At 41.9% G+C, this 11,205-nt stretch overlaps 1 protein-coding gene across 1 annotated transcript; it reads right to left on the bottom strand.

Annotated features, from left to right (window-relative positions):
• Positions 1-8,109: 8,109 nt before the first annotated feature.
• Positions 8,110-10,870, bottom strand: LOC103655161 (uncharacterized). The gene is made up of 6 exons (XM_008681956.3): positions 10,711-10,870; positions 10,498-10,611; positions 10,262-10,396; positions 10,018-10,113; positions 9,762-9,926; positions 8,110-8,703 (listed from the first exon to the last, which is right to left on the bottom strand). Exons 1-5 carry the CDS (start codon positions 10,868-10,870, stop codon positions 9,844-9,846), a joined length of 588 nt encoding a protein of 195 aa, XP_008680178.2. The 3' UTR covers positions 8,110-8,703; positions 9,762-9,843.
• Positions 10,871-11,205: the final 335 nt, after the last annotated feature.

Below are 11,205 nucleotides of genomic sequence, written 5' to 3'. Positions count from 1 at the left end.
GAGGAGGCCCTCGGGCGAGGCGTGAATTCGCCTGGGACTACTGTTCTCGCCCGAGGCCGGGCTCGGGCGAGGCGAGATCGCGTCCCTTGAGTAGACGAGGTTTTGACCTGAATTGCGCCCATCAGTCTCTGCAGTTTGCGCTGATGGTGATTACTAGCCGAGTTTAGGAGTGTTGGGGGTACCCCTAATTATGGTACCCGACAATGCCCTAAAAAGGGAACACGGAATAAGAAAACAAACACAATAATCAGGCAAAGAGAACGTGCATGCACCCAATCCTAATTAAGGAAACATCAATCATGCATGCAACACATCCTAATTAAGAAATATAATAATCATGGGTGCCTAAAAAAAGGAAACACAAAATAAAAAAAACCACAATAACCAGGCAAGGGACGTGCATGCACCATATCCTAATTATTAATAAGGAATATATAATAATGCAAGGGAACGTCTGGAGGAAATTGAAGGCAAATATCTAATGCTCAAATATATTACATGGCATTATATAGAATACAACCAGGAGATACTATGCTATGGACAATTCATGATTCTAGGGCAACTCACGATTCACTTTGCAGTCTATCCAATACCATACTTCACTTCCTAATAAAGATAACGTGTTACTAAAGGATTACATCAACAAAATCTTACTATTTTTTTTACAATAAACATGTTGATTTTTATTTCTTTACATCTTCTCAATCAATTAAGCATCACAATCGGTATCACCTTCTTGCACAGCAACACCAAGCTTTTCATGGATTTCAATAATTATGGCATGCATTAAACATATTAACTGAAAGTCGCCTAGAGGGGGGTGGATAGGCGGAAACTGAAATTTACAAACTTAAGCACACACTTCAAGCCGGGGTTAGCGTTAGAATTAAGTTCGAGTCCGAAAGAGAGGGAAAACAAATCAACCAAGAAATAAACCGGATGAACACAGTGATTTGTTTTACCGAGGTTCGGTTCCAAAGAACCTAGTCCCCGTTGAGGTGGTCACAAAGACGGGTCTCTTTCAACCCTTTCCCTCTCTCTAACGGTCACTTAGACCGAGTGAGCTTTCTCCTTAATCAAACGGGTCACTTAGACCCCGCAAGGACCACCACACACTTGGTGTCTCTTGCCTTGATTACAAGTTGCTTGAAGAACAAGAATGGGGAAGAAGAAAGCGATCCAAGAACAAGAGCTCAAAGAACACGAGCAAAAACTCTCTCTCTAGTCACTAGATGATTGGAGTGTATTTCGGACTTGGAGAGGCTTTGATTCTTTTGAATTGTGTCTTGTATTGATTGCACTAGCTCTTGTATTGAATGAGATGTTTGAAAAACTTGGATGCTTGGAGTGGTGGTGGTTGGGGGGTATTTATAGCCCTCAACCACCACATAGCCGTTGGGGAGACTGTCTGTCGATGGACGCACCGGACAGTCCGGTGCGTCACCGGACATTGTCCGGTGTGCCGGCCACATCACCCAACCGTTAGGGTTCTAACAGTTTCGACCGTTGGAGCTCTGACGTCTTGGGGCATCGGACAGTCCGGTGCCACACCAGACAGGTCTTGTTCACTATCTGGTGCGCCTTCTGGCGCTGCTCTGACTCTACGAGAACTGTCTGTGCACTGTTCACGTTGCAAGCGATCGTTGGAGTTGACCGTTGCGCTCGCTAGCCGTTGCTCCGGTGGCACACCGGACAGTCCGGTGAATTATAGCAGAGTGGCTCTCCAGAAACCCGAAGGTGGCAAGTTTGAAGTCGTGCGACCCTGGGCACCGAACAATGTCCGGTGCGCCAGACTCGGGTTCTCTTCGTTTTCTTTTGCTCCTTTCTTTTTGAACCCTAACTTGATCTTTTTTATTGGTTTGTGTTGAACCTTTAGCACCTATAGAATATATAATCTAGAGCAAACTAGTTAGTCCAATTATTTGTGTTGGGTATTTCAACCACCAAAATCATTTAGGAAAAGGTTTGACCCTATTTCCCTTTCAATCTCCCCATTTTTGGTGATTGATGCCAACACAAACCAAAGCAAATATATAAGTGCAGAATTGAACTAGTTTGCATAAGGCAAGTGCAAAGGTTGCTTCGAATTAAACCAATTTATACTTTCACTAGATATGCATTGATTGCTTTCTTTTTAACATTTTGGACCACATTTGCACCACTTATTTTGTTTTTGCAAATCTTTTTGGAAAATCTTTTAAAAGTATTTTTGCAAATAGTCAAAGGTATATGAATAAGACTGTGAGAAGCATTTTCAAGATTTGAAATTTTCTCTCCCTGTTTCAAATGCTTTTCCTTTGACTCAACAAAACCCCCCCTGAATCAAATGCTCCTCTTAGTGTTCAAGAGGGTTTTACCAATTTTTGTAAATATAGATCAAATATTTTTAGATACCAATTTGAAAAATTCTAACCAATTGGAAAACATATCAATTTTGAAACCAATTGAAAAGACACACATAAATCGTTATTTTCAAAATTGGTGGTGCGGTCCTTTTGCTTTGGGCTTAATATTTCTCCCCCTTTGGCATTAATCGCCAAAAACGGAGTCTTTTGAGAGCCCTTCTTTATTTTCTCCCCAATGGTACAAATGAATATGAGTGAATATTATACCAAAGTGCAGAGTGGTGCAGAGTGACGGCGAAGGGTAAATGATACCGATAGAGTGGAGTGGAAGCCTTGACTTCGCCGAAGACTCCATTTCCCTTTCAATCTACGACTTAGCATAAAAATACACTTGAAAACACATTAGTCGTAGACATAAAAGAGATGTGATCAAAGGTATATAAATGAGCTATGTATACAAAGTTTCAGTCAAAGTTCTGAGAATTAAGAATGTTTAGCTCATTCCTAAGTTTGGTAAAGGTTTTCTCATCTAGTGGTTTGGTAAAAATATCGGCTAATTGTTCTTTGGTGCTAACATAAGCTATCTCGCTATCCTCCCTTTGTTGGTGATCCCTCAAAAAGTGATATCGAATGGCTATGTGCTTAGTGCGACTGTGTTCAACGGGGTTATCCGCCATGCGGATTGCACTCTCATTGTCACATAGGAGAGGGACTTTGCTCAATTTGTAACCATAGTCCCTGAGGGTTTTCCTCATCCAAAGCAATTACGCGCAACAATGGCCTGTGACAATATACTCGGCTTCGGCGGTAGAAAGAGCTACTGAGTTTTGTTTCTTTGAAGCCCAAGACACCAGGGATCTTCCCAAGAACTGACAATCCCTGATGTGCTCTTCCTATCAATTTTACACCCTGCCCAATCAACATCTGAATAACCTATTAAATCAAAGGTGGATCCCTTGGGGTACCAAAGTCTAAACTTAGGTGTATAAACTAAATATCTCATGATTCTTTTCACGGCCCTAAGGTGAACTTCCTTAGGATCGGCTTGGAACCTTGCACACATGCATACGGAAAGCATAATATCTGGTCGCGATGCACATAAATAAAGTAAAGATCCTATCATCGACCGGTATACCTTTTGATCTACGGATTTACCTCCCGTGTCGAGGTCGAGCCCATTAGTTCCCATGGGTGTCTTGATGGGCTTGGCATCCTTCATTCCAAACTTGTTGAGTATGTCTTGAATATACTTGGTTTGACTTATGAAGGTGCCCTCTTGGAGTTGCTTGACTTGAAATCCTAGAAAATACTTCAACTCCCCCATCATAGACATCTCAAATTTTTGAATGATGATCCTACTAAACTCTTCACAAGTAGATTTTTTAGTAGACCCAAATATGATATCATCAACATAAATTTGGCATACAAACAAATCATTTGCAATAGTTTTAGTAAAAAGAGTGGGATCGGCTTTTCCGACTTTGAAGCCATTAGTGATAAGAAAATCTCTTAGGCATTCATACCATGCTCTTGGGGCTTGCTTGAGCCCATAAAGCGCCTTAGAGAGTTTATAAACGTGATTAGGGTACTCACTATCTTCAAAGCCGGGAGGTTGCTCAACATAGACCTCTTCCTTGATTGGTCCGTTGAGGAATGCACTTTTCACGTCCATTTGGTAAAGCTTAAAGCCATGGTAAGTAGCATAGGCAAGTAATATACGAATTGACCCAAGCCTAGCTACGGGTGCATAGGTTTCACCGAAATCCAAACCTTCGATTTGTGAATAGCCCTTAGTCACAAGTTGGGCTTTGTTCCTTGTCACCACACCATGCTCATCCTGCTTGTTGCGGAATACCCACTTGGTTCCTACAACATTTTGGTTAGGACGTGGAACTAAATGCCATACCTCATTCCTCGTGAAGTTGTTGAGCTCCTCTTGCATTGCCAGCACCCAATCTGAATCTCTTAGTACATCCTCTACCCCGTATGGCTCAATAGAGAAGATAAACGAGTAATGTTCACAAAAATGAGCAACTCGAGATCGAGTGGTTACCCCCTTATGAATATCGCCGAGGATGGAGTTCACGGGGTGATCTCTTTGAATCGCTTGGTGGACTCTTGGGTGTGACGGTCTTGGACCCTGTACTTCTTGCTCATCTTCCTTGTCTTGATCATTATCAGCTCCCCCTTGATTATTGTCCTCCTCTTGAGGTGGCTCATCTTCTTGATCTTCTTCTTCATTGTCTTGAGCCTGATCCTCATCTTGAGTTGGTGGAGATGCTTGATTTGAAGATGATGGTTGATCTTGTGCTTGTGGGGGCTCTTCGAATTCCTTAGGACACACATCCCCAATGGACATGTTCCTTAGCGTGACGCACGGAGCCTCTTCATCATCTAGCTCATCAAGATTAACTTGCTCCACTTGGGAGCCATTAGTCTCATCAAACACAATGTCACAAGAAACCTCAACTAATCCAGTGGATTTGTTGAAGACTCTATATGCCCTTGTGTTTGAATCATATCCTAGTAAAAAGCCTTCTACAGCCTTAGGAGCAAATTTAGATCTTCTACCTCTTTTAACAAGAATAAAACATTTGGTACCAAAGACTCTAAAATATGAAACATTGGGCTTTTTACCGGTTAGGAGTTCATATGGTGTCTTCTTGAGGATTCGGTGAAGGTAGAGCCGGTTGATGGAGTAGCAGGCGGTGTTAATCGCCTCAGCCCAAAACCGGTCCGGAGTCTTGTACTCATCAAGCATGGTCCTCGCCATGTCCAATAGAGTTCTATTCTTCCTTTCCCCTACACCATTTTGCTGAGGTGTGTAGGGAGAAGAGAACTCATGCTTGATGCCCTCCTCCTCAAGACAGCCTTCAATTTGAGAGTTCTTGAACTCTGTCCCGTTGTCGCTTCTTATTTTCTTGATCCTTAATCTGAACTCATTTTGAGCCCGTCTCAAGAATCCCTTTAAGGTCTCTTGGGTTTGTGATTTTTCCTGCAAAAAGAACACCCAAGTGAAGCGAGAATAATCATTCACAATTACAAGACAATACTTACTCCCGCCGATGCTTATGTAAGCAATCAGGCCGAATAAATCCATGTGGAGTAGCTCAAGCGGCCTGTCGATCGTCATGATGTTCTTGTGTGGATGATGGGAGCCAACTTGCTTTCCTGCTTGACATGCGCTACACACCTGTCTTTCTCAAAATGAACATTGGTTAGTCCCAAAATGTGTTCTCCCTTTAGAAGCTTGTGAAGATTCTTCATTCCAACATGGGCTAGTCGGTGATGCCAGAGCCAACCCATATTAGTCTTAGCAATTAAGCAAGTATCGAGTTCAGCTCTATTAAAATCAACTAAGTATAGCTGACCCTCTAGTACTCCCTTAAATGCTACTGAATCATCACTTCTTCTAAAGACAGTAACACCTATATCCGTAAAAAGACAGTTGTAACCCATTTTGCATAATTGAGATACGGAAAGCAAATTGTAATCTAAAGAGTCTACAAGAAAAACATTGGAAATAGAATGGTCAGGTGATATAGCAATTTTACCAAGTCCTTTGACCAAACCTTGATTTCCATCCCCGAATGTGATAGCTCTTTGGGGATCATCGTTTTTCTCGTAGGAGGACAACATCATTTTCTCCCCTGTCATGTGATTTGTGCATCCGCTATCAATAATCCAACTTGAGCCCCTAGATGCATAAACCTGCAAAACAAATTTAGGCCTTGTTCTTAGGTACCCAAACTGTCTTGGGTCCTTTCACATTAGAAACAAGCACCTTGGGTACCCAAACACAAGTCTTGGAGCCCTTTTGTTTGCCCCCAATATATTTGGCAACTAGTTTACCTGATTTGTTAGTTAAAACATAGGAAGCATCAAAAGTCTTAAATGAAACACTAGGTGAGTGCCCGTGCGTTGCTACGGAAGTAAAAAATTTGTATGAAACATATAAACGGAACAACAAATATCACTATGATATGTAAAATTCGTGTGGTAAACATTATCAATACCAGACATTATTTCTTTGATCTAGTTCTCGTCCATGAGGTAGTATTCCAAGACACTATTTTTCCATAATCGCCTAAAAATCAATATTGTTCAGGCATTGTTAGACCTTAAGCTTGTTGCCTAATTCAATTTGTAACTTGGTCAACTTAAACCTTAATGTCACCTTCCATCACAGTTATAAATAAGACATGACTGTTGTCAGCCTTGTTAGAGAATCTGCAGAATCCAAATATTTCCCCCTGGAAATGTACAGATATGTAAGAAGCATTTTCCTTTATGTTAGCATTTATTATCTATATGGTATACTATGTGGGCAACGTTTTGATTGTTGGCTATTTTATGGTTAATAGCCTTGAAGTCTCATGGCGTGAAAAGGAGCCAGGGTCTCTGTTTGTTAACTTAAGCTTGCTGCCAGCACTCCTAAACTCATCGTGCCTGCATAATTTATCACCCTTGTCAGATCTTCCCCGTTCGACAAACAAAACACATGTAAGTCTTCTTTGTTACTGCTATGAGATTGGTTTTCAGAGCTTTTCAAGTTTAGTTGAATTGGCATTTTGCTAAAATTATTGACACCGTTCTAGAAAATGACTACCAGATCACCTTTAACATGCTCCCCCTATGGAAAAGATAAAATATAGTAAATGGGCTAAAAGCAGTCACAATTTATGTTTATTTCTATTCTTCAATTTAAATTGTTTTCTATTTTTTAAGCTTACAGTTAAAATTTTCTTAATCAACAGTGAATAGTTTTCGAGTGGTAGTGCCATCCAAGCACTCTGAAGATGCTTCTTAATTAATCAAACTGAACCAGATCATTTAAGTAGAAGAGAGTCTGTCTGGAGCTTCAGGACACAAACAGCACAACTACTTAACTGATTAACGTGGGTCACTGTTTAAAGCTGGAACCAACTTCTATATCTATAAAATAGTTACAAACCAAAGAAAAACTAAACATAATGCTTACAACAGACCGGAACATATTTAATTTGACAACCAGCTATCAATTAACTAAGTGTTATGACTTATGACTTGGACGATATGTTGTACACTAAATCTCCCCAAACTTTCCAGCATAATTTATGGTTTTAGGCATTCTCCTTCTAGCGAGCAAAATATGCACAGTTTCTTGAATCATACATAGAATACAGATATGCCAGAAAAGACCATGAAATAAATGTTGTAAGTACATGTGGTATTGAACTAAACCTTGTTATGCTTTGAGGCCCTGGAATCCCCTGTGTCCTGTTCCATGCCTTCAACCAATGCAGAATGTGAAGTAAGTGCATTATCTGATGAACTAAGGGATGAATCAAGGTCAATAACTGGAGCAATGGCAAGAGGAAGGGCATGCTGTTGTCCACCCTCTGACTGAAAGGCAGTCACTTGGATTTTTCCAACCTGTGTGGATAACAAAATCAAGTTAAGCAATACTAATAAATGATACTTTTATTTTAAACAGGATATGAATATGTTATCAAATGGAGTTTATAAGCATTCATACCTTTTGAGCATCTTCACTAAAACAAGAAAATATAAGGCCCACAAAGCCTGTATCCAGCAACTGAAACATTGCTTGGGTCCGAACATCTGGAAAATACGACTCATGGGGATTATACAAAATATAGTTTAAACTATTGTAGATGGGAAGCATGTCACAGGAGAATGAAGAGAAACACATATATAAGCAAACCCTACAGCCGAAAATGATCATCGACACCAACATATACTGGTAGTAGTTTCGGTTTCATGGAAAAAACACAAATGACATGAAGAGCTTCTCAAGGACTTAAGATGTCAGAGCATCCAACACGGTATCCTACATTAGACGAACAATAGATTACATGGTCATATATATGCTACAATTTCCACATTGTCTTTTTGGAACGGCTGGCCAACCTAGACTGCGATGTCATGCTAGATGTGCTGGAGTAAGACAGGGGTTACGATGTCTGGAGAGCTAAGCTGGGGAAGATGGCCTTCAGACGGCATCACCTCCACGATGGAGTCGCCACCAAGGTGCCTGTGCAGGTACTCAGACACCACAACTGGCACCACGAGATCCTTGGTGCTCTGAACAATGTGGCATGGGACACTAACGTGCGGGAGGAGGCTGCGCACATCGCTCTGGAAGATCGTCTGGGCAACATTAAGTGCAATGTCCGGACGTATATTGAAGAGTGTCCTGCTAAACTCCTGAACTGCCACTGATTCCATATCTCCTCCAACACACAGGGGTGCAAAACCTAAGCACCAGACCTTGTAGTTTGATTGCATCGCCTCAAACAGCTCATCCAGCTCATCTTGCTCGAACCCGCCATAGTAGTCCACATCGTTGAGATACCTATTTTGTCAAAAACAGAATTGAATAGGTGAGAGTAAATACAAGATGCAGTTAATACGTAAACAAAACCAGAAAAAGATAGAAGAAAACAGAGATCCAAAGAGCATAAAAAATGATTCATCATATATATATATAAAAGAAACTTATCAAGTAGCAGAAGTGAAATTCATTTCTAAGTTTTATAATATCTAAGGAAGGTTCAGATGAAGTTATGACTTGAGACAAAAAATTGTGATTTAATACCACTGAAACCTAACTTTATTGCAAAGAACACTGGCATGTGCCATCATACTATATATAATCATATAAGGATCCAAGGAGGGGCTACCCTAGTGCAATATGACGTTAATTTATAGATCAAATGCCCATGTTTCACTATGATCTGAATTTTGCTGCAAGATGATGTGGTTAGAGGGCAATGGCACTGTGGATTCAACATGACCCTTCAGTATTTCACTCAAGTAAAATGTGGAAACTGTGGATTACTCAATCAAAATAGAAGGCCAATAATTTTTTTTGATGAAACAGGAGGGGTGGATACCCCTACTGGAACTAATTAAAGGAAATATGTACAAGGAGTTTAAGGAGTTACAATTGAAAATTACATCTTTACTAATCTAAATGGTTTCGCCAGGAGCTAATGGCAGAGAAATTTTTTTCCTTCTGCATTCTATGAAGTCATATCAAAAAGACCTTTGAACTTATTGTAGCAGTTCATAACTGAAGGCTCTATGCCTTGGAAGAAGGCCAATAAAATTACTACGAAGGTTTATATCTGTTGTAGCCATGTAAAATCTGGAACTTGAACTTATGATTCAAGGATCAGTTAGAAACAACTTTAGGAGTTTATTAAGAGAGCAAAATTTCAGTGACTTCACGCATCCCAAGTTGTTAATGTCTCCTCCCAAAAAACACATAATCTCTGTTTGAGAGAAATTAAATGAAAGGAAAGGACCATTAGTGGTTTTTCAGGAAAATAGGACATGAGACGGAGGATTCTAAAAGGATTCAGTTATTTCATTATTACACAATAAAATGAACTCCAAACACCAACGTACCAAGAAGTATACACACTTGCACTTTCCTTGCCTGCAAGTGAGTACAAGTCGAACTTAAATCTCAGATCCAATCCATATGATTTTACCATATAGTGGGAGGTATCCAAAGACCAATGTCCTCCAATAGCATTTGCCAGTTAAACTCCAAGGCTCGCTTTAACATCCCTAAATATCGAACCAGATGGCATTATAATTGTTAACAAAATAAAAAAAGTATAAATATGTCATCATAGCAACTTCAAGTAAGCTCCCGTACTTGAATCTTCACTAAAGAGGCCAAAATTTGATAAATTCTTAGAAGATGTACTTCTCATGTCCTTGAGCTTCCCAACACGCCATGCTTCTATAGCTTCTGGCATATATTAGAAAAACAAAGGGAAAATATTTTATTTTAGGTTAGTAAACATCTCATTACAGTTCACGCTTATTCCAAAATACGCCTTACAAAGAAGTAAGCGAAAACAAACTCATATGTTATCCCTGGGTGCTGACATACAAACCTTGTTGTTCCGTGGTATTAGAACCTTCCCCCAAATCGTGCAGTCTCTGTAGAATCTCCAGTGAAACTTTCTGCTTCAGCTCCAGCGGCAGCCCTTTTCGTGTCTTCTCTTCCCTCGCGAATGCCTTCGCAGCTTCTTCACCTTCTCGCACCAGAGGCCAAAACCCAATGTCTCAAAAGCTTCAGATCACCGCTTCAATGGAACACCTGAACAAATTGAATTCCAGACACAAGAGCTCTGTAGGACAGCTATTACCGCTTCAATGAGCTCGACGGGCTCAGCTGCGCGGCGAATCCGGATCGACTCATCCACCCACCTCATGTGCTCCCTGGAATACTTCAGCTCCCCGCCTAAAGCCACAGGCACGAACTTAATTGGTGGATTAATTTGTTCAGAACAATCACATGGACTAACAGTGAGCTGACGAGAGAGAGAGAGAAAGAGAGTACGTTTGGGTGCAAATGCGAAGGAGCCGGGAGCGTAGAGCGCGCGGGTCACGAGCAGCGCGGCGACGAGGTTGGCCACGCAGAGGGCGACGGTGGCGCGCCGGCAGGTGCACCACCTCGCTGTGGCGGCCGCGCGGCCACTGAGCCACAAGGCCCTCACCATGGCGTCACGGGTGGAGCTGGCGGGGGCGGGATCACTGTGACGCCTCGCGCGGCATCTCGGCTGCCGGGGAAGGGGGCGCGGTGAATGCCGTCACCGCCAGGTATGGAATGGGGTGTGTCGCAGACGGAGGAGAAGGAATGGGGAATTGGGGATACCGGCCTTGAGGTAGTAGGGGAAGCTGGGATCGCTGCAGCCGGGCTGGGGGCATGGATCGCGCGGCGAGCCGAGGGCATGGTGAGCCGGGGGGCATCGGGGTGGGGGCACGCCCTTGCTGTGCGGGCATCGCGACGTCGCGGAGAGAAGCACGGGAATCGCGGCGTCGCGGGGGTGGGTGG

Source organism: Zea mays, chromosome 4, assembly GCF_902167145.1.
Source record: "Zea mays cultivar B73 chromosome 4, Zm-B73-REFERENCE-NAM-5.0, whole genome shotgun sequence".
NCBI lineage: Eukaryota > Viridiplantae > Streptophyta > Magnoliopsida > Poales > Poaceae > Zea > Zea mays.
This window is presented reverse-complemented; position numbering and strand designations above follow the sequence as displayed.